At 38.1% G+C, this 22,616-nt stretch overlaps 10 protein-coding genes across 10 annotated transcripts; 8 read left to right on the top strand and 2 right to left on the bottom strand.

Annotated features, from left to right (window-relative positions):
* Positions 1–188: 188 nt before the first annotated feature.
* Positions 189–1,583, top strand: WALSEDRAFT_64531 (hypothetical protein; the record flags this gene model as incomplete). The annotated part of the gene is made up of 6 exons (XM_006958556.1): positions 189–359; positions 407–548; positions 594–1,247; positions 1,292–1,351; positions 1,404–1,502; positions 1,549–1,583. 6 exons carry the CDS (start codon positions 189–191, stop codon positions 1,581–1,583), a joined length of 1,161 nt encoding a protein of 386 aa, XP_006958618.1.
* A 686-nt stretch (positions 1,584–2,269) lies between these two features.
* WALSEDRAFT_60497 (DNA topoisomerase IV, alpha subunit) lies at positions 2,270–3,824 on the top strand. The gene is made up of 5 exons (XM_006958555.1): positions 2,270–2,500; positions 2,549–2,616; positions 2,664–2,816; positions 2,859–2,978; positions 3,024–3,824. The coding sequence occupies exons 1-5, from the start codon at positions 2,285–2,287 to the stop codon at positions 3,337–3,339; spliced, it is 873 nt and encodes a 290-aa protein (XP_006958617.1). The 5' UTR covers positions 2,270–2,284; the 3' UTR covers positions 3,340–3,824.
* Positions 3,825–4,149: 325 nt separating this feature from the next.
* WALSEDRAFT_38604 (FAD-binding domain-containing protein) lies at positions 4,150–5,748 on the top strand. The gene is made up of 2 exons (XM_006958554.1): positions 4,150–5,058; positions 5,118–5,748. The coding sequence occupies exons 1-2, from the start codon at positions 4,155–4,157 to the stop codon at positions 5,606–5,608; spliced, it is 1,395 nt and encodes a 464-aa protein (XP_006958616.1). The 5' UTR covers positions 4,150–4,154; the 3' UTR covers positions 5,609–5,748.
* A 2,089-nt stretch (positions 5,749–7,837) lies between these two features.
* On the top strand, positions 7,838–9,077 carry WALSEDRAFT_28903 (hypothetical protein; the record flags this gene model as incomplete). Its single annotated transcript, XM_006958553.1, is given in 6 exon segments — positions 7,838–7,849; positions 7,899–7,911; positions 8,021–8,232; positions 8,252–8,381; positions 8,579–8,649; positions 8,694–9,077. 6 exon segments carry the CDS (start codon positions 7,838–7,840, stop codon positions 9,075–9,077), a joined length of 822 nt encoding a protein of 273 aa, XP_006958615.1.
* A 5,150-nt stretch (positions 9,078–14,227) lies between these two features.
* Positions 14,228–15,827, bottom strand: WALSEDRAFT_18971 (DnaJ-domain-containing protein; the record flags this gene model as incomplete). Its single annotated transcript, XM_006958517.1, has 10 exons — positions 14,228–14,308; positions 14,352–14,471; positions 14,516–14,618; positions 14,664–14,812; positions 14,859–15,014; positions 15,061–15,297; positions 15,344–15,388; positions 15,436–15,624; positions 15,672–15,717; positions 15,763–15,827. 10 exons carry the CDS (start codon positions 15,825–15,827, stop codon positions 14,228–14,230), a joined length of 1,191 nt encoding a protein of 396 aa, XP_006958579.1.
* Positions 15,828–15,864: 37 nt separating this feature from the next.
* WALSEDRAFT_64526 (hypothetical protein) lies at positions 15,865–17,716 on the top strand (the record flags this gene model as incomplete). The annotated part of the gene is made up of 7 exons (XM_006958552.1): positions 15,865–15,969; positions 16,015–16,083; positions 16,130–16,631; positions 16,678–16,808; positions 16,857–17,354; positions 17,408–17,560; positions 17,612–17,716. 7 exons carry the CDS (start codon positions 15,865–15,867, stop codon positions 17,714–17,716), a joined length of 1,563 nt encoding a protein of 520 aa, XP_006958614.1.
* Positions 17,717–17,816: 100 nt separating this feature from the next.
* On the top strand, positions 17,817–20,925 carry WALSEDRAFT_69129 (hypothetical protein). Its single transcript, XM_006958550.1, has 7 exons — positions 17,817–17,941; positions 17,992–18,126; positions 18,174–18,305; positions 18,350–20,012; positions 20,060–20,137; positions 20,182–20,264; positions 20,313–20,925. The coding sequence occupies exons 3-4, from the start codon at positions 18,190–18,192 to the stop codon at positions 19,914–19,916; spliced, it is 1,683 nt and encodes a 560-aa protein (XP_006958612.1). The 5' UTR covers positions 17,817–17,941; positions 17,992–18,126; positions 18,174–18,189; the 3' UTR covers positions 19,917–20,012; positions 20,060–20,137; positions 20,182–20,264; positions 20,313–20,925.
* WALSEDRAFT_64524 (hypothetical protein) lies at positions 20,098–20,420 on the top strand (the record flags this gene model as incomplete). The annotated part of the gene is made up of 3 exons (XM_006958551.1): positions 20,098–20,137; positions 20,182–20,264; positions 20,313–20,420. The coding sequence occupies 3 exons, from the start codon at positions 20,098–20,100 to the stop codon at positions 20,418–20,420; spliced, it is 231 nt and encodes a 76-aa protein (XP_006958613.1).
* Positions 20,349–20,934, bottom strand: WALSEDRAFT_69128 (NTF2-like protein; the record flags this gene model as incomplete). Its single annotated transcript, XM_006958549.1, has 2 exons — positions 20,349–20,488; positions 20,550–20,934. 2 exons carry the CDS (start codon positions 20,932–20,934, stop codon positions 20,478–20,480), a joined length of 396 nt encoding a protein of 131 aa, XP_006958611.1. The 3' UTR covers positions 20,349–20,477.
* Positions 20,935–20,956: 22 nt separating this feature from the next.
* On the top strand, positions 20,957–22,364 carry WALSEDRAFT_69127 (Choline/ethanolaminephosphotransferase; the record flags this gene model as incomplete). The annotated part of the gene is made up of 5 exons (XM_006958548.1): positions 20,957–21,018; positions 21,066–21,109; positions 21,154–21,191; positions 21,239–21,686; positions 21,733–22,364. The coding sequence occupies 5 exons, from the start codon at positions 20,957–20,959 to the stop codon at positions 22,362–22,364; spliced, it is 1,224 nt and encodes a 407-aa protein (XP_006958610.1).
* Positions 22,365–22,616: the final 252 nt, after the last annotated feature.

Below are 22,616 nucleotides of genomic sequence, written 5' to 3'. Positions count from 1 at the left end.
AAAGTGCACAAACCCAGAGTAATTTCAGTACAAGTGGACCAACGTATGTTAAAGATTTTGAAGATTATATAAGAAGAATGAAACCTAAGAAACTAGAAAGGTGTAGAATACGTGATAAATGTAAGTTAAGATCGTCTATTCTGTTAAAATAGCTCTTTAACCCGTACAGCCATCATCAGTCAACCAATATGAGCTTTAAATTCGAGAATAAAGAGATAAATATAGATAGTGATGCTTACGATAATTCAATAAATGATATAATTTTAGAAATACGTAGATTGCACTTTGATAGTCAGAATTATGAGGATTTGGAAATGTTATTAGAATTTGAAAGTTTGGAGAAGTTGACTATCTCAGAGGTGAGTAGGCAATTGACTAGCTAGATAGATCTCTTATTAATTAATAGGATAATGCTTATACGCATGATATTACCTTACACGATTTAATTGAATTAAACTCACGTTTAAATGAAAATCAAGGACTTAAGATTAATATATCATTTAGTAACAATAGATTTTTCACTCACTATAACAAACTAGCTAATAAAAGTGAGTATTTCATTCTTGTTCTAACATAAGTTAACCCCAACGCAGCATCTGACGACGAGGATAGGGAAATTAAATCCAAATATATCCTTGAATATAGGGCAGAGAGTGATGATGATGATCCTACTTTCTATGAAAGCGTCGAATTCGAGGATGATGTTGCCGCCGAAATTGTACAAGCTGAAGTGGAGGACGACTCAGATGAAATTCAAGGTAATTCTGGTCAGGATGATTTAGTGGTTGAGGATGTCACTACTGTTGAGAGTGTACTGCCTGCGGAGGATAACGAGGTTAATGGTCTCGAAAATAAAGGTGTAGAGGTTGTTGAGGTTGAGGAGGCTGTAGAGGAAGTTCCTCCTGTAGGCTCAGCAGATAATAAAGCGTTGAATATTGAAGAGCAGGAAGTTCCTGCTGAAGGAAGCACCGTTGCTGCACAAAATGATGAGGATACGATCAAAAATGATGATAAACAATCAGATGCTCAACCAGATGTTGATTTAGAGATTGTCGAGGAGACTCAGCAGACAGAGCAGACACCACAGGTTCAACCACATGGTGACATTGAGAGTGTTGAGGAGGCTGGTCAAATTCAACAACTTGACGAGCAGAATGCTGCCATCCAATCTGAAAACGAAGTCTCTACGGTCGACGCTGAACGTAACTATGACTCACAGATAAATGAAGAGGCTGTTAAATCTACTGGTAAGTTGTATTTCTTGTGTAGAAGACAAAACTAATGATAACAGCAGAAGTTGATTTGACGACTACAAATGATGACAATACAGGTATGCAGGTCGAGGAGGAAGGTGAGTAAATGAACTTTGAGCTACATGACAGACGTAATTAATTATAATACAGTTGTCGAGACGGTTGAAATACCCGATCAAACAGCCTCTTTGACGACATCAAAGCGTTCCATCGATGATGTCGCAGGTGAGGAAGAATTACTAACAGATAGTGAGTGCTTTTGCTTGAACGTTTACATTTTCTGACTGCGAAATAGTTGACAGCAAGCGCCTAAAAAGCGAGGAGGTATGAATGAAACTAAGGTTTGGCTTACATAATAGAGAAACGAAGAGTATTTATTAGCATATTACTAACGAAAACAGGTTTACTGGTGGACGAAGTTTCTCTGAACTTCAAATTGTACCACTTGTATGAATTATACCAGAATTCTAGAATGTATTAATTTACTTGAATGATAGCATGGTTTCTTTTTCTTTGTCTTTCTATTCCATCATCAATATGGCCAATGAGCTGCTTATTAATTTCGAAAGGAATAAGCTCACTGACAGGCGCGTTATACTATTGCTGCTATCTTTTTATTGATTCATTTCTGCTTAGAGATGTCATCTCCCAGTTGAAATTGATTAGAGAAGGCATTGTAGCTAAAGATAAGGTACTCTGGCAGCAGTTAAACATAACTGGGGATATTCTAAGATGTGGGAATGTCATATCTCCTCCTTAAATGCAACCATTGATGGCATCTCTCAGCAAATATGCTTCTCGTCATAAATTATGTTTTGAACGCATTAGAAAGCAATAGGAAAGTGAATATACGTGGTATTTACTATCAAAATGTGGATACGTTCAAAAAGCAGTCAAATGTACAGGCATTACTGAAAAAGTTAACAGAAGTATTGGAAGTAAGGAGAGCAGCTTTGAATGTGAGGCCATCTCATAAGGGTTTATTCTTGTCATCAGCTTTGTCGATCCAACTCAACAACGGCAATGTAGTGATGGGTAGTGACACATCTGCTTGTCATATACCCACATGTGAAGACATAAGTCAGCTTGATGTGGTTGGTAATACATTTGTATTGTTATCACAATCAAACCTTTCTAAGTCTCAAGTTTCATTCGTTCTGGTAGTCGAAAAAGAAACTGTCTTTTCAGCATTACGCGAGATTCAATTTTCTAGAAGTTCAGTACATGGCCATAATATAATTCTGACGGTAAGGAATTTCTGACTTTATACTTAGTAGCTTAGCAATAGTGCAAAGGGGAAAGGTTACCCAGATATTGCAACACGCGATTTATTAAATCATTTGGCGAACGTTATACCAGAGAAGTACATATTAAGTTATCTCAAGGAGTAAATTGTAACTTTACTTCAAGTGTCCCTTTTATTGGCTTAGTTGATTCGGATCCGCATGGTTTACGTATTTTCCTAACGTATAAATTTGGTAGCGAAAACATGCAACAGGAAAAGCTACAGATGGCATGCCCAAGATTGAAACTTATGGGTTTGCGTAATGCGGAATTTGATCTGTGGGTATTTGACAAACAACCTTAACCACAATAACAAAACAGGTTGTGCATTCCTCCAAACCAGGCTTTAAGTATCACCAAAAAAGAGAAGACGATATGCAAAAAAATGATTCAGCGTCTAGATTTGATGGATAGATCTGCATTCGGTGTGAAGGAGCTCAAGTGGGATAGGTATCTGTGAAATGACAAAACTAAATGCTATAACAGAGACGAGATAAAGCAGATGGTCACATATGATCGGAAGTTTGAAATAGAGGCGCTTTACAGTGCCCCTACACCTAACGGCGAGACTGTATTTAGTGGACAGGTGCTTGGGGAGTACATTGATAGCAAATTAACTATATGGCTTAAGCAACAGGCTATACTAGATGAAGCTGGCTTTGAAGATATGTCTAGTATTCTATCATATTGTGAACATTTTGAAAACTACACAAGTAACAGTGCCACGGACTCTACTCTCGTAGATAATTTCCTTGTCCTTTCTAATAGTCAAGACGAGGACGACTTTATCCTTGAACAGTAATACACTACTAGACATGTAGTATAATATTATCACAAATTCCATGATAGTATGTGATTTTGAACATTGATGAGATTATTCGTAGCTTATCACAGTTCATTCAAGAGGTTTTTTTTTGGCAAGGTCTGTTCACTTGAGTCACCTTTCTATCTATATCTAGCAACAACGCTTTATTTCCACGGTTTTGTTATACAATGGACTCTACTTAAGCCTCTTTGATTCGATAGATGTATTTCACTCTAAGTTTCTGGACGGGCTGAGCACTTTTTGGTAAGGTAATGTGTATACATGTTTAAACTTGAACAAGCGACTTCACGTGTCCCTGTCTCTGCGTGAGGCATACCAACTTCTTACACATCTCCATATCATGTTCCCCTGCGCATATCGTACAACGTAAGAGGGTCTGCATACTTTTTGGTTATGTCTCAACTTGTCACATTGAGACATTGCCTCAGAATGAAGCTTCTGGTTCTACTCTTGTAGTTTCGCTGTTATACGCCGCTTTTAACCTTAATTTGCTACCTTATACATGAATAGTTCAACCTGAACCTTTTTACAATTTTGTTTACATCTAAACAAATAAATAAATACAATGGTTGTTTTATAAATCGACTTATTAAATTGGCAGTTAATTCAATTTCGGTATTCATTCGTTCACGTTCTGCACTAAAAAGCTTAGTGGAGTGTCTCCGTGGGGTACGTAATATATTAGTTGATTTCTCACATTAGATGTGATATCATAACGTTCCAAGGATTGTATTCTGGTCTTTATTTTCTCTATTACTTAGTCAAAGAGGAGAAAAAATATTTGATGGAAAATGAATTACAACGAATCCTCCATTTTGCATGACTTCAAGAACTTTGTTCCTGGTCTTCCAATTTATACCACACCACTTAGCCCAGAGTTTCAGCATTCCTGTGAATTTTATAATCGATCCCTCACATATCAACCCCTCGCTGTCGTTCAACCCCATAAAGCAGAAGAGATTTCGCAAGTGGTGCAATTCTGCAAAGCAAAAGGTATTCCGGTTGTTATTCGTTCCGGTGGTCATGATTTCTTTGGTAGGTCATTAGTGGCTGGGAGCGTACTCATTGATATGCGATCTATGGATTCGATTATCATTGAACCTGACCGAGCAAGTGTCCGTGTAGGGGGAGGGGTCATTTCTGGAGATCTACAGCAGGTACTGGATTCGCACCGTCTTTTCACTCCGACAGGGCAGGCTAAATCAGTAGGTTATGTGTCGTGGGCATGCGGGGGAGGTTATGGCTTCTATGTCGGAACCTATGGCTTTGGGGTAGATCAAATCCTTGGAGCACGAGTGGTTGTGGCTAATGGTGATATTGTCGATACAAATGAAGATCCAGAGTTGCTCTGGGCGCTTCGTGGTGCTGGTGCAGGAACGTTTGGTGTCATTGTTGAACTACGCGTCAAGACCTACCCTTCACCAAAACTGTATGCGGGATTACTTGCCTTTCCTTTATCTGAGGCTGCTAATGTATTAGCTGGATTTGAGAAACTCTTAGTGGAAGGTTATCCCGACGAATTCAGTGGAGACGCTATCGTCGCACGCCCAGAAATGCTCCCAATTGACATAGCAGAGCCTTGCTTCGTTTTTTTGTGGTGTTGGACTGCTGTAGATGGTGATCTCGCCATGGCGAAGAGCTTCCTTCATCAAATGATGAACTTAGGCACAGTTTTGGCAAATACGGTAACAGAGAGTAAGTCAAATATTAGAGCGAGTTTGACGGTTCGACTGACGTTTTTCTTCTCTCAATAGCCACGGCAGCTGCGTATGGAATGGGCAAATCTTCGTCGGCAACCTTCTTTCGCAGTAGGAACATTGACAGACTTCAACACGACATCGGATCCATTCTTGCTCAAGGCCCCCCATCTCAGCCGCTATCTGCTGTTGTGATCCATAACAACCATGGTAAAGGAGTACGGGATGGAGTCGCAGATGGAATTGGGACTGCCTTTGTAAATCGATATCAGCACGTCATTCTAGGCCTGCATGGAGGAACAAATTGGGAAACCGTTCCAGACAGTCAAGAGACAGTAGACGCAACTGTATGGGTCAAACAGCTGGAAAACAAGATCGATGAGAAGAATTTTACGTTAAGAGGAGGATTTGCCAGTTTTTTCTCTCCTGAAGATATCGATGTGGTAGAGTTTTTCGGAAGAAAGTTAGCGGAAAGACTCAAACACTTGAAGAATAGACTTGACCCCGGAAACATTTTCTGTAACTCTTTACCAGGACTTTCGACATAGATTAGGGTTTGGCCATAGTTAGAAGTATTTAATTTGGGACTAGAGATTTGACTGATGGAGCGCTGGTTCTTGCTACAGCTAAAATACGATAAGCATGATTTTCACATTGAATACATTTTTTTCAATAACTGATGTTATAACTGAAACACGAGGGCTAACCCATATTGTGCCAAATTCTAGTAAGAAGATTAGAATAGGGAACTATAGATGGTGTTGAATGCGTGGTTATTCTCTGTGTTGTTGAAAATGCGTTTCGTCCACCTTCGTTGTAGGTTGTCGTTCTGCATATATGATGATCCAAATTGAAATGCAGAGGTTGTACTCCAAACGTACCCTGCCGAAGCCTAGCGCGTACGTTCAAGTGAGGTGCTAGAGGGGTACTTAACAGTGTGAAGTTGCTCTGCAACTTTAAGTTATCATAGATTAACTTGCTGACTACTGACGATGTATTTATGTGCATTCAAGTAATTTGAGCGAGGGACACGGATATCAAGCTATAATTGCTACATTATCGAGTAACGCATTAACAGCATAGAATTCAAAGAAATGTCAAGATTTTGATCTGTTTTACAATAACCCTTGAGACCTTAATATATTTAGGTGACATGCTTAAATTCCTTATAGAGTAACACCTGAACAGATAGCTTACGAGGAACATACTTCACGTAAATTATCCTAATAATCTGACATTCTTTCCGTCAGTTTATCCGAAACATTTTGTGGAAAACTTTACAGGTTATTCGATTTATTTGTGACTACCATGTTTATTAATATTTAGCGACCTATATGAAGCTTCATTTTACCATAAACCAACTCTAGTTTAGATATTACGCTCCACAACCCCTTTCTGGTTCATTGTCATACTCTTGCTTTTAGACAGTGATGACATATCTATATATTCTTCAACCTACCAGTCCGACGCACTCAATATGATCGTAAAATATTCTTGGATATGAGATCTGATGGTAACCAGTATATTCGCACTTTCGCACTTTGCTTCGCTATCGTAACTACTTGAAGTAGAATGTTATCAGCGAAATTGAAGATAATGCCACTTATGAAAGAGGAGATATTGTAAACGGTTGTCTTCTGAAAGTGTCTTGTGTTTGCATATTGCTTCTAGACGTATGAGGTTTCTATCAACGCTATTCATTTAGTCACGCATAGGCGTATAGAGTTAAAGATGAGATGAGTAACACATAGACGAGTAATTCACAGGTGGGCTGCGTACTACGCAGTCGATCATGCGTGTGATTGTATGCTCTCGTTTCATGAGTCCTCTTTAAGTTGACATGGATGGAGTCACATAATTTCAAGTCACAATGCCAAGTTTAAGAACATCCAATCACTTGTTGCTCGGTCAGAAAGCTGTATTGCGTTATATTATGATTTTGAAACACAAGTGAGTATCTTAGTAAAGCTCGTATATTATTTCATATTTATCGCTTCGGGAGATCACAGGTTATATCGAGCAAGACGACAACAAATTGGATAATTATGGGAGATTTTATTCGAATAAAGTATTCTTTCAAATATTTAAATATATGTGTGTATATATCTGCATACATACTGATTTTTATTATTTGAACGTCGATCATGCCGATCATGCCAGGGCAGGTGTGCAGGTTGTCAATTGATAGTGAACTCGAATGCAATATATTCATCGTTTTAAGCGTTATATTCTATATAACATTATCTAACAGCTAATTCTATGTTCTATAGGTAACTTTCTAGATCATCTCCTTCCATTTCGGGAAGTGCGTCTAAATAACGCTCCAAATCTTTTTCAACCTTCATACCAAACCGCGACTAGCAAGCGTACTGTTGTTAGAAGCGTGGCTCTTTTGCCAATACAAGCGTCGGTTAATCCGCTGGAACAGGTTGCAGTGAGTATATACTTACTGTAACACACGCGTAAGTGATCTCGAGCACTAAAAATACGTTGTACTGTTCTAGAGCTTAAAAGGTGATCAGTCTTAGTTTAACAGATGATATGCGAATCGAAACAGTGTAGAAACAGTATCGAGTAGCTATCGGATGTAAAATAAGATTGTTTCGGAAGCACATGCTATGCTTGTACTCACCTTAACAACTGGTTTGATTAAACTTTCCTGTTCTGTTGAACTCGAATGTATGAAACAACCCAGGTGTCTTGGTGTCTTGCTTTCTGCAAACACCTTTAGTGTTTTGTCGGCCTATCAGTTCGTCTTTCATTAGCTTAAATCAAATATGATCGACACTGTAAGTTGACATTGTACTCTGAGTACATACAAGCACTTTCTGTTTCTAGTTGAGTTATGTTAGTAAGCATCTCACTAGTTCAGCTGCAGCTATATGCTGCTTTGGCAACGGTTTTTTGAGTTGACTACGTAAGTCATGTTCCTTATGACTTAATTTACTGACATTTCATAGTCACTGAACAAAAGTCAAACGTGGGTTTTATTTGTGGGAATTTGTTATTTGGTTATGTCGTTTTGGTTATGTCGTTTTGGTCTATCATTATAATTTCAACCTTCGTGGTATATTCGGACATTATTTTGCAGCGTTTAGTTTTTTCGAGCATTTGGTTCCTGAGGGGTTTGGTTACTGAGGGCATTTATTTAAAAGGTCATAAGCGATATCGGGTTAGTTTAACGGTTGTAGACGTATAACCAATGGATTAGCTCAGACATTATCAGTTTAAAGGCAACTGAGAAGTCAGGCATGGTTTTTGTTCATGGGAGCCTATTTTGGGCAAGACTTTTTGACTATGAGACTCTTCAATACCTCCAAGGTATATTTGCAAACTATTTTGCAGCTCTTTCGAATTTAATTTGAGCATTTGGGTTAAGGGGGTGTTGGTTACTGAGGGCATTTGGATTATTGGGGGAGCTTGACACATATAAGGCATCATAACTACTCTGCTGAGTCGATTATTTGAGGAACTGACGGTACTCACTTTACTGTGAATATTACTTACACAAGTCATAGCTTTCAACGTGTCAAGACTTATAGATGACATCAAGACTACATCAATTCCTACGGAGGCTACCAATCAAGATGTCAGTGTTTATTTCACTACGAATATTATTGAACCATTCCACAGGCTAATTCAAACATTACAAGAGTTGTGAAACAAGACAGCAAGATTTTAGTGAACGACATTGCAAGGTCAAAACTAAACACGCTAAGTGAACGATACTATACACACTACTTACAAGATCTAGAGCATTATTCAAACAATACACAAGATATTCATAGATATTTTGACCAAATGGTAAACGATAACGCAACAAGGATACCTCAGGAATACATCTACACAAGCCATACACCACAAACGCTGAGTCAAAACATACTGCAATACTTCACTGAATCACTCATAGGTTATCAAATCTCATCTCCGCAAGCAACAAGAATACCTCAAGAAATACATCTACGCAAGCCATACACTACAAACGCTGAGTCAAAACACACTGCAATACTTCACTGAATCACTCATAGGTTATCGAATCTCCACCCGCAACAAGAATACACCATGCGCAAGACTTAATTTTTTCTGAAGACTACAAGACTTAACGACAACAGCTGAGCTTAACTACTTCATATTTATACTACTGACAATACCAATAGATTTCATTAGTTACCTTTCTGTTTCTGGTTGAATTGTTCACTCACAACTCACTGGTTCAGCTTTCGTTATGCACTTCTTCGATACGGTACCTTTGAGCTAGTCACGTAAGTCCCATTACGTATTGTCTTAATTTACTGACATTTCGTAGTCACTGGTAATGGCAAATGTGGGTCTTTTTCATTGAAACGTTGGTTGTTGGGCAAGTCGTTCTATCCTATCATAAACTTCCTACCTTTACGGTATATTTGCAATTTATGTTGCAGCTCTTTGAGTTTCATCGGAGCATTTGGGTACGGGGGATTTGGTTACTGAGGGATTTTTACATTGCAATTGGCAACTTTGGGTACGGGGGATTTGGTTACTGAGGGATTTTTACATTGCAATTGGCAACTTTGGGTACGGGGATTTGGTTACTGAGGGAGTTTGGGGCAATAATTAGATTCATTTGGGTACGGGGGCGAGTTTGGCTACTAGGACGTCTTGTGAAATAATTAGATGCATTTGGGTACGGGGCGAGTTTGGCTATTAGGGCGTCTTAGGAAATAATTAGATAGACTTGGGTACGGGGCAGTTTGGATATTGAGGGTAATAAGCGTTATAACATTGTTCACACTTTTTCTAGAAATCCTGTCTGACTTTGTCGGACTCCCACCACGTGGCTCTGTTTTATGAATATTGCTACTTAGTAGGTTCAAATGGATAATCTAGTAATTACTAGTTATTGGGTATCTTTCCAACTGTTCTAGATACTATCTGGATGTACGTTGAAATCTTCCCCAAAATTGAATTGATTGAGATTTTCAGAAATGACATTGAGAAATGATTGCTAACCAGGCCCTTGAGTTTCAGTAACATTGAATGCTAAATTCGTGCTTTAAGTAATGTTTTATAAAATTTATAATAAAACGCAAACAGTTCATTTACCGTCATTTTCGTTTCTTTCAGTCAACAATAAATTTGAGATAAAGGTACTCAGAATGAAATCGTTCTAGGTATACTCTAATAAAATTACTATATACTACCATTTCGTAATGATGAACGAACTTCTAGAAATACATCATAGAAGCTAGATTATTTCATTCAATATAGTAGCAACTGTCGTAAAAAAATTAATTTAGAGATGGTTAGCCACTACCAAAAACAATGTTTATACTATGGATTATGTTGCTTTTGATTTGCTGGAGATCTACTAGGCTAGCATGTATATAGAAGGAAATGTGACTAGTGTTAATCAAAGCCATTATAGAAAAGGAGATGGCGATATTATATATACTTTACAAGTTATTTACTATATAATTGACATAAATCCGAGAACCTTTACTATTATATGACCGATTGTTAGTGTAAGCATAGCAAGGAAGTGATCCAAAAATCTTAAAGTATGTTTCAGGGGATAACAATAAGATAATGTTAATAATGAATGGTAACTGACAAAGATAAGACCCCGTTGGTCATCATGACGTTCTCATTTATGATGTTTACAGTTAGAAAAATAAGATGAGTATCGCATGCTAATGTTTTCAACTTAAACAGATCATTTTTGCTTGGTACGTAAAGCTTTACTAGTTGGCTTTTCTCTGACGATTTAATAGTACATATATACATTCATCTTATAATATCGCATACAAAGTATGATCCAAAGACTAATGAGAGAGTTTTAGATATACACTATAAACTTATGAATGTCCTGTGTTGTTGTAGCTTTCGTAGCTCTTATAGATCACACCATATTGGGCACTACAACCACAGCCAGATTGAGCCTCAGTGTGGAATGGAGCAAAGTTAGCAAATGCAGCACATGCAGCACATTCCATCCTTCAGAAATGTGCTTTGGGATCACAGGATATTCAGGAGGCTGCGTCGATCTAGCTATTATCCGATCACCTTCCTTTTTGAGACACATTTAGTCTAGATATCAATAGATGTGAGGTTATTTCAACTTACTTATTATCGCTATATTGCTAATACTCGGTATCTTTCATAGATATCGATTTCTGGGCTTTGTTCGACGTCTATGTACCGCAGCTGGGCTCGATAAGTAGCACGGAAAGTGAAATTCTTTGAAGTGTGGAATGAGCTTTAAAGAGCGCAGCTATATTCAGCGGACTAGTACATTTACAATCCCATGCCAAACATTCATTTCCCTTTTAGGAAGGTCCTAATTTGACTATTTAAGAGGATACTTCCACCTCTTCCTTCTTTATCTGCTACCACCAACATCTCAAGCTCAAACAAGCATTATTACAATTGCAATTAAAACTACAGAGAGTTATCCCTTTCATGCGAAACAACAAATAATGTTGTTAGGTGGGTACCTGTTGCACAACAACCTCACTAACGTCAATTGACAGGTAGACAAGCTTAGATATCTATTTTTGGTACAGACTTTCTTCAACTTGGATTCAATTGGCAATTAAGGTGGCATAAGATGGCAGATACATACGTATCTCTTGCATTTCACAACAAAGTAATATGTCACTTTTCTGTGACTCTTGAAGCGTTGGACATCACTGGACATCACTGGTGAGTCCCAGTATAGCTTACAGAAAAGTAGACTTATAAAATCCCTTAGGAACTGTTGCAGCTTTGGAAGAAACCTTGAATCATATTGACATTAGGACAGTTCACAGCGAAAACAAAATCATCTCTTTTCATCAACAACTCTTCTAGTCATGGTGGCAGAGCTCTTAATGGCATAATATATCATCTTACAAAGTTAATCTATAATTACAATGCTTTGTTCGTTAGGGATGTTGACACAAATCAGAATATCAATTACCTGAAATATGGTAAAGCCTCAGAAAACATATATATGGGGTTAAGATACGTACATCTTTCCCATCAGCTAGGTAATAATCTCTGGATTCCTATCGCAAAGTTCATCCCTGATCGTACATCTCAATTAATTCACCAGTCTAACACTGTAATCGATTAGATTACACGATTACAAAGTTGTAGACAAGGAAGATGATAGAGAAGATAATTGAGGAAGTACAAATATAACTAATACATTTACTACTTCGCATCAATCTTAAAACATGCCCATGGTGCTTAAAGAACAATTACAATTACAATTATAGACTACGATATAGAGGCTCAGGTAGTGATTTTTGATATCTACACCAAGCATTCCAAGCATGATATAGAAGACACCAGAAATAACAATATTATCGCAAAATTTTGCAGGACACGTATACAACGATCAGGAACAGAAGTGCAATAGTAAGACAATATTACGCATTACACGTCGATTGCATTCAACAACCCAACCTTTATTCACTTTGTCACTACACCTGTTCTCTTTATTCAAGACTACTTCAACAAGTAAGGACTTCACGAGGATGGACAATCCAACAGTTTTTTTTTGTGCCTAGAGTAAAATGCTCTATTGTGATAAAACCACATGACATATTTATTACTATGTATAATGGTTGCAGATATAAGGTAATGATGTTTTAGGTTAGCAAGCTTATCAATTAGTGCTGTTACAATGTTTTACCAAATATAATTCACGATTGTCGTCACCCAAGAAAGTGTAAAGCTGTATCAAACCGATTTTGACTACTTCATTGCGCAACAGGCGAAAGCTGGTGACTCTCTCCTTGAGAAGCGCCAATGAAAATAAGAACACTACATATTTTCCCATTTTGAAGTGATTTTGTACCATTTCACAGAGTAATTTTTGTACAAGAGCTAAGCGAACCTCCTGAACCAAGAACGATAGATATAAAAGCAACTAGAACATCATGTTGATATTTGAGGACCTTATTATTGGCTTTATGAGGGATGCTAGTGAACTAGTGCTAGTAACTCGTTGAAAATTACCTCTTTATCCTATGGTGTTACATACGAAACAATGATCAATCTAAGGGATATTATTTAAATGTTCCCTTTAATTATAGCGTTTGTGAATCCCATTGCAAAGAGAGTATGCTTTACTCAAAAGTCTCCAATCTCCCGAAATTCATTTTGTTCAATTACCGAAAAACACTCCTTCCTTTTAATCTTCTATCTTGAACTGTTCGGAATTACGGATAAACAAAGACTCTTCCAGTTAGCAGAAACTTATCGTGATAAATATACTTATATAATCAAACTGTATGTCATAAAGAAGAACACACAGGTGTACTTAATATTATACTGGTTGATTTATTTTTATTGTTGATTATGCGGTCGGCGGTGTTTTGAAATAACATTGAAGGTACTTTAAAAGGAGAAAACCAGAAGATGATCAGCTGCTAGTGGTTTATATACCTTTAGAGGCATTTTTAGGTTCGCTAGAGTAATTACTTCCTTTAATATGTAGTAAAAAAGGTAAAGATTGAATTAGACAAAATTTTGGTTTATTTGGAAATTGTAGGGTATTGTACTTCGAATTCAACCATCAGGTGAAATAATATATTAAGCACTGACTAAATTAGACGTCTTTTTATTTCCACATTAGATATTTTTCATTTGAATACAAGATCAATTGAAAATTTCACGTATGACAGCAATTTTACCAGCTTAAACAGTGGTTTTAGTTTGGAAGGAACAACTCTCTTTCCGGCTTAATCAACAATTCTAAGATCTATTGCACACCATTTCAACCTAAATAAGAAAATTAAGACAGTCATTTTTAAATGAAGCACAAATATATATACGAGAGACACGCAAGATACAATGATGATGGAGATGTATGAAAATGGCTTAAAAGTAGATCATTAGTTGATAGTATAGTCTATTGAAATTGGTGAATCTTGAGGTCTTCAGTAAAATGGGATGGTAGGATGATATTGATAAATAATGACAGATATAAGCATTCAAGCCGTTAATCATGCTTGAGCTTGAGCCTTAGCAGCCTCGCCTTCTGATTCCTTGGTCTGGGCTGCTGGTGCATGAGCGTGTTGACCGAAGATACCGAATTTGGCTGACTTCTCATCCTTATTCTTCTTACCCTTCTTCTTACCAGCTTCAGCGACTAGTCTATATTAATTGGTTAAGCTAGATCATTCATTCAGTAAATGTACCTACCTTTCAAGTTCACGACGCTCTTCATCGCTTTCATCTGGTTTGACATTCTTGAATAAAGCACCAATGATCATCATACCCTGTGCATGTTAGTTATGGACTGTTAACAAGAAAATTACCCACCTTAGCTCTCAACATAGAAGTGTCATCTGAGATCTCTGGATCGTTCAAAACGCGTTCGCAAACTTCGCGTAAGACGCCGTTGGCTTCGAATCTTGCTACTTTCCAAGATATTAAAAGGAGCTAATTATGTGTTAATTTAAATGGCAATATATCTAATAACCTACTTTGGCAGTTACATCCATTCCTAATGCTTCAACTTCATCTTGTGGAACTTCTCCAGCTTCTTGGCGCTTGTTCATTTCTTCGACAGCTGCTTGAGCGCCATATCTAGTTGTTGTCAATTAAGGATTTCTCAATATGATAATAACTCACGCGCTACCAAGCAAACCCCAGCCTTCTTTCAAAATAGATCCTTTCTCTTTAACACGTCCGAAGAAACCGCTCAAACCAAGGAAACCTTTACGACTCTTGATGTGGTTTTGACCTTTCGTGAGATATACACTACCGATAGTGTGTAGCAACTTGTATGCTGTAAGTAATAAATATTTCAAGATAAAGAACACGCACCTCAATACCGAATGATTCCAACTTCAAATCCTCAGCTTCTCTTTGGATATTCTCTTGGAATCTCTTAGTCTCAGGGTCATTCTCAGCGCCTGGGTGACGAGATTCAACGAAAACTCTCAATCTTTCCTTCATACGATCAGTCAGGTACTTGATTCTCTGGTTTATTTTTAGCATAGGCGTCTCGTCATAGAAAGACACGCACCTCTTCCTTCTCCTTCTCAGATTGAGCCTCAACTTCCTTCAATTTAGCCTTCTGCTCTTCTGTCAACTTTCTCTGTTTCGCTTTTTCTTCCTCAGTCTGTTCCGCGGTCTCGGCGTGGGCTGTCTCGCCGATAGTAGCTGTTTGTGGAGTTGGCTTAACCTCATCCTTAGATTCACCGCCTAGAGCTGCGTTTGTTTCCTTCTCAAGTTCAGCTTTCTCCTCGTCTGTCATTGTCGCCTTATCAGGATATCAGTGGGGGTGTCTCTAAGTCACAACTACGTACTTCTGCACGACCAGCTAGGTCTTTAATGAGTGAGAAATCGCCAATCTTGTTATTTGTTATAAAATAGTGAAAGCGACTGAAAGAAGACTTACGTAGTCTTTGAAAGCTTCTCCACCAAACATTTGACCGAACAAAGCTTCAGGGTCTACATTCTCAGCGTTTACGGCGCCAGCTTCCTTCTTTCCGTTCTTGTCATACCAGGCTCTCTCTTGTGGTTCCTTGAGGATAGCGTAGGCTTCACCAATTTTTTGGAACTTCTCTTCAGCGCCCTCTGATTGGTTCTGTCGGGTGTTTATTAGGGACTGGGATAATGAGCTAGTCTGCATACCTTGTCTGGGTGCCATTGTATCGCAGCCTTTCTATAAGCTTTCTTGCTATTGGGTGATTAGTAAGGGGCTACTGGTGGATAATATACTAACAGTTCTAAGTCAGTTGCCTCTGGTTTTACGCCTAAAAGATCGTAGTATTCTGTGTCTTTCACCATTTGGTAGTTCCAGTTCAAGCCTTATTCAGATACGACGATGAATACAGATAATTTATATGACAATAATAATAAATTTAATACGCCATTCACAGCTGATCAGCTAGCACCAAAGTCTTCGACTCAAGATAACGTCAACATCCAGGTCTGTTTACTTTATTTACCGTTCTTTTTATTGATATTTTATTAGATTATAGACGCTATAAGGACTACAGAAGGCGCTAAGTCTTCTTATATCACCTATATAATTCAGTCTGATGTTCGTAATCTCTCTTTCATTAACACATCATCTAATAGTAACACAGTCACAGCAAGTCTCGAGGCGATACTCCGAATTTGAATCACTCAGGCAGATCCTCGGTAGACTCTACCCAACGCTTATTATTCCCCCTATACCCTCAAAGCACACACTCGGCGACCTCGCGAAGACGAAGGAGGATGCTAAGATCGTAACACGACGTAGGAGAACACTACAGGATTTCCTCAGTCGTGTCGCTCGCCACCCTATTCTTGGCAGTGAACACTTCTTTCATAAGTTCCTTTCACCTGAAATCAGCTGGAAACACGTACTTGCAAGCCCGCCGATTAGTACTCTCCCTCGTAATCCACTCCACGTTTCTTCAAATGATCCAACCAATGATTCCAATGTCGCTGCTTACGCTTCTTTGCCTACACCTTCGCCTTCACAGCCGCTACGTCATCCAGATCAGCGTTTCCTCGATAGCGAAATGTTCACAGCTAAGTTCGCACAGCACTTTGAGAGCTCCTTGGAGCGAGTAGATAAGCGTACTACTAAGAGGTGGTCGAGTAGGTTTATCTTAATTACTGTTAATCATTTTCTCATTTTAGTCAGCTGTCGCGAACGATTATGCAGAATTAGGAGCAGCTTTTAATGGTTTCAGTTTGACAGAATCAGACCTTTCGGTTGCGCTTGAGAAAGTTGGCCAGGCTGTTGACTCAACGTATATTTCAACGAACACTATGGTATGTCTTACAGTCAAGGTTATTGTATCAGCTGATTAGATTATTTAGTTGCAAAATTGGGAGAAAGATTTCTCAGAGCCACTACACATATACAGTCAATTCGCTGGTATAATCAAGAAACTACTCGAATACAGACATCAAAAGCACGCTCAGTATGAGATGTTAATTGACGCATTGGACGCTAAACGCAGCACACTCGAAGAACTAGAAAGAGCAGAGCAGGAGGCTAGTAGACTCGATGAGGCTCTCTCCCGTGGATTATCATCAACGAAAATGCTCGATAGACCGAACGAGGAGGAGGAGGCTACAAATGGTGCAGAAGCACCATCTGATAGTGAACCTCCCGCTGAAGCCGAAACTGATGCTGAGGCAGACCAATTGCCCTCACAGTCTATTATCACGAGTTCACCACCGAAGATCCGGAGATACAAGAGTAATATGAGTTTCCTCGGTGCAATTTCACATACATTACATGGTATAATGGATGTTGATCCTGAGGCAACTAGGAGAAATAGCATTGGAAAGACGCGAGAGTCGATTCAAGGGGTGAGTTTTAGCTACTTTTAGGAATCGTTAGCGTTACTAACTTAATAAATTAGCTTGAGTCTGCATTAGAAGCCTCAACATATGATTTGAGTTACACTAGCCAAATAATTCAGGCAGATTTGGATAGATTCCAACGACAGAAAGTTGCAGATATCCGGGAGATGTGCATATCATACGCCCAATTCCACTCAGATTGGGCAAAAGATGTGAGTTGATATAGATTAGTCAAAGCAACTGTATACTAACGAATAATACAGAATGCATCCGTTTGGGAAGAAGCTCAAAGGGAGATTGAGAAGATAGATATTAACCTAAATGATGAAGAAATAGAGCAATATTCACATCAATTTGACAACGTTTAGTTATATATTTTTTGTATTTCTCCTTATTTCATTGACCTTTATCACGTTTGATAGTACAACGATGAATGTCTTCGCACCGAAAGCTAAAGCGAGTAGGAAAGTGAACACGAGTGCAGCTTCTACGACATCAAGTAAAACATCTAATAAGTCACTTGATTTCAACGCTGTGAAGGATTATAGGAAGAGTGAAACGAAGAAGAAAAGAAAGCAGGAGAGTCCACCAACGTGTGTATTCTCTAGTTTATATGATATACTAATATATAACAAATCCCTAGTGATAGCAGTAATGACAAAGAAGAGCTTAGAAAACCAACTAAACGGACATACGATAGAGTGAAAAGTCTAAAGGACAATATCGTCGATATTACACCTGAAAGTTCATTTAATGCTTCTGATAACAATGATTTAACGTGAGTTTCCTCAAATGCACCGTGTTTTCTTATCAACGACACGATAGTCATTACAATCTTAGAATGCATAGACAGAAAGAACAATATGAGAATAAGAAGAAAGAAGCTGAAGAGAGGGATAAGCCACAGAGAAATCGATTCAATTGGATGCTAGATGATATTGGAGACGATAGCAGAAAGTGGGTGTCGTTTTTTTTATTGATAACACGCTCAAAATGTATAGAAATTCATCGGATTTGAACGAAAGGGACATTGAGGAACCCTTCGAATATAGGCTAAGTGATACAGGCTCGGCTTCACCACCAAGCATGGATGACGCGATTTATAATATACCCTCCACTAGCAAAGATAAAGACATTCATCGTATACCAAGCAAAGAAAGTGGGAAGGCATCATCCAAGAAAGATAAACCTCAGCTACAAATGAGACTAGGTTCACCGATGTCCAAATATTGTAGAAACAAAGAAAAAGAGCAACACAATGCTAAGGAGAAAGCTAAGCAGAAAGAAATAGCAGAACTTAGAGAGAGGTATAGAGAGAATGAGAATTCAAAACGATCGGCTAAAGATAAGGATAAGGAGACTAACAACAACTATCATACCAGAATACATATTTCAAATTCAGCAAACTTTGACGATGATGACGTGGAAAGCCGTGAAATATCACAGCAGAGACATCAGACTAAACAGCGAATTGAGAGTGACACTGACAGTGATGGTGTTCAAGTTACGAATCCAATCTCACGAAAGAAGAAATCGCCAAGGCAGGATCATAAACAACCTGAACGAGCTGATATCCTCGGCAGCTACATAAAGGCACAAGCAAAAGGGCAATATGATGAACGGCCGCCTGAAAAAGCACACAATTCTGCGAATACAGAAAAGGTGACGGATAATATAGCAGACACTATCGAGAAACCATATAAAGGAACGTCTATTGATATATCTGATGAAGATTCATCCAGGAAACTAATTGATAAACCAAAGGGTAAACCACGGGCGAGACCTAGAGCCATCGTTAGAGAACCAGCAGCCGATCAATCATCATTGAAAAGCTACTTTAAACCAACTATTAAGGCACCAACGAACAACCTGTGTCCAGTTTGTGATCAAGTTTTACCACAATTTAAATCACAACATTTCAAGGCTGTTTTAAAGGAATTCCTGAACGTTGCGAAGGTTTCACCGAGAAGTAGCAATGCATTTGGAATGAGAGCTCACGTTTTAGCAGAAACTGAATTGTGTACTGCACATGAATTGGATACGAAGATTATACCAGAAGGACGCAAAAAGGGTTATCCATTTGAACATGATTGGAATGAATTATCAGATCGTATATTAAAGTTATCAAAGAGTATAAGAACAATAGTCAAGACAAAGGAGAATAGCAAATTCTGGCAAAAAGCTAAAGAAGAATATCTCAAACGAGGTAGTAAAAGAGCTAAGGGGTTAGATGCACAATTTGAGCATTTTGAAGATGAGCAACCTGGATATTATGGTGAAATTGGATTAATGGTTATACTTTTTAACTTGAATTTGATGGTTAGCAATAAATCAAAGAAGAAGATAAAGATAACAGACGAGAGTGTCCATCCACTCACATCTAATGATTTTATGAGAAGAATACTCGTACCGGAAGTTGCGAACTTGCTGATATCACAAGACAGGGCAATATCGATAGAAAAAGCAGAAGAGATAAGGAAAGATAGTAGAGAATATGGCAACGCACTATTTAGTTCTGATAACAAGGATATAAATTGGAGGCCGCCTATTTTGGAGGATAGTGAATGACGTTATCTATCGTGTGATGAGACAAAGTTGATGTCTGAATTTGGAAACTAAAGTAATTTTCACTAAAACGATAAAGAATGAAAGTCCACCCAAAGTGTAAATAAATAAAAAAAATAAAATAAAACTAAAATGACGTTCTATAGCTGCGAGGGATTCCTATAATCAGAAAAGTCAGGAAGAGATGTCCGGATCACCGTTTGGAATTGCAGCTAATGCAGAGGGTTAGTATCAGTGGATCTATGTAACCTTTATTAATAAAACCCAGGTGGATACGCTGTTGGGGGTAAACAGAATCTGCCTTTAGGGAAGGCGACCGTATGGGATAAGATACTAGGAAATTTAGATTACGTGAGTATATATACTTTAAAAGATAATGATATTAATACAAATTTATAGTTTCTTGCTACGGTAACACGCTCCAGTGATCAAAAGCAGCTTGCTAAGTTGAGGAAGTACGGCGGTAAAAAGGCCGTGATAGGAGAAGCAAGATCACCAAAGTTTTAATATTCTAACCAACATATCTAAAGCAATCAGCTAGAGCTTTAATTAATATAAAATACGCTATAATTTCTCTATACTTACATAATATAAACCATTGATTGTTAAAATTCCTTGATAAGACGAAATTCTGACTGAATGTTTTTGGTAGTAATACGATATCTTTATTCTTATGTTTACCGAGTGTTTTACCGTCTTTAAACTCGTTTATTGATTGTTTACCGATCGATACCAAACCATTAACGTTTAGTAAGATGGATGATAGCTCATTTGTGCTCACATCTTGAATAGGATGGCAGTCCCAGCTTTGTATCTCATGCAACGTTATCGGTAGACTTCTGAATAAATTGTCTAGACTATCTAAACCTTGTATTGGTGTACCATTCCATACTACAGCAGAACTGTCATTATAAAACTCCTTTAGATTCTCCCTTTGATAGTCTGTAACTTTGTAGTAGTTCTCTACGAATGAATCCGATGTATCGTTTGAGAAGTCGATGATTTCTTTTGCAATAGCCATCACGGCAATCAATAGAGAGAGTATGAGAATACCAGAGAGTTATTTAGTAAATCTAAATTTTTATAAATACTCTTCAATAGACAAGTTAGTCATTATGTTTAATAATCTGCTCATACTCACATCCTTATTAGCTCCCTCCTTAGTAGACACTTACTCAACCCATATTGGAACTACTGTAAGCGAATATGCACTCATACACATCCTCTAATACGCCTTTAGTGGTTTCTTTATTCCCTAACTATATCGCACCAAATTCCGTATGTCTTCTCTTTTCGTACACTTTGACCTCCTAACAGCAAATCAGATAACATTCGCTGGTTTATTGTTTATAGTAGCCAACTTACTCTCTCTATTCTACTATGATCCTAGTCTAGAGTGCTCCGTAGACTCTAGCAGCTGCCCACCAAATTGGATATACTTTAGTTGGGCTATTGGTCTCTTTTTATATCAATCATTCGATGCTATAGATGGTAAACAGGCTCGTAAAACTGGTATGGCTGGCCCACTTGGTGAACTTTTCGATCATGGCTGTGACGCACTGAACACAACGCTGGAAGTTATTCTCAGCGCAGCTGCTCTCAATATTGGCACAAGTTGGTGGCTTGTACTCTCGCAAATCGCTACAATTGCCAACTTTTACCTATCGACTTGGGAAGAATACCATACTGGTACACTCTACTTGAGTGTCTTCTCTGGTCCTGTCGAGGGTATAATTATTATCGTGATATTATACATTATCACTGGTATCTTCGGTGGGTTTCTTTTTATCTTTCGAAAGCTACATCTGACACTCTTTAGGACCACAAATATGGTCAACTTCATTAATTAACTTCATCGGCTGGGATATTAAAGTAAATGAAGCATTCATGGCATTTGCAGGTGTCGGATTATTCGCAAATGTATACACCGCTTACTCAAACGTACAAAAATCACGGAAATCGAAGAATATTTCTTCACCATCACCTTTATATGGTTTATTACCATTTTTATACCAAACTGTGTTGAATGTTTTATGGGCATCAGCACCAACGTCCATCATATTTAATACTAATTACCAAATCTCACCATTACTCATCTACTTGATTCAGTGGGGTTTCCAATTTTCACATCTCGTTGGTCTTGTTATACTGGGACACGTTGCTAAAGTTCCCTTCCCAAGCCATATAACTTCGATGTTCGTAGTACTCTGTGTTGCTATTGATGGATACCTTCCTACCTTTGGATTATCATCAATTTTGCACTCAAGTGAACAAAGTTCATTATATACTCTCTATGGTATGCTCATAATCAATGCGATGATATGGCTTACTTTCGCTTGGTTCACCGTGAAGGATATTTGTGAACATCAAGGCATAAAGTGCTTTAGAGTACTGAAAAGATCAAAAGATGGTGCTTGGGTAGTACCAAACGAGATGAATAAGAATAAATAGATAGATAGATTATGCATATAGATTTCTCAATTTAAACCAATTGTGTACTTTTATTTTCCTTGATGGGTTGATGAATGCCATTGATGGTTGTATTCCCTTTTGATAGAATCCACAAAGCTCTGATTCAGAAGTCTCTATTTCTATTTTTTTAATGTTGGTATTAGATTCAATTAGTGCATTGAATCTTTGTAAATGGTATGGTCGTATAGGGCTAGATTAGTTAAAAGGCGGTCAAAGGTGGTACAAAAGCGA

Source organism: Wallemia mellicola, assembly GCF_000263375.1.
Source record: "Wallemia mellicola CBS 633.66 unplaced genomic scaffold WALSEscaffold_11, whole genome shotgun sequence".
NCBI lineage: Eukaryota > Fungi > Basidiomycota > Wallemiomycetes > Wallemiales > Wallemiaceae > Wallemia > Wallemia mellicola.
Note: the sequence above shows the minus strand (reverse complement) of the source record. Positions and strands in the feature narration are given on the sequence as shown.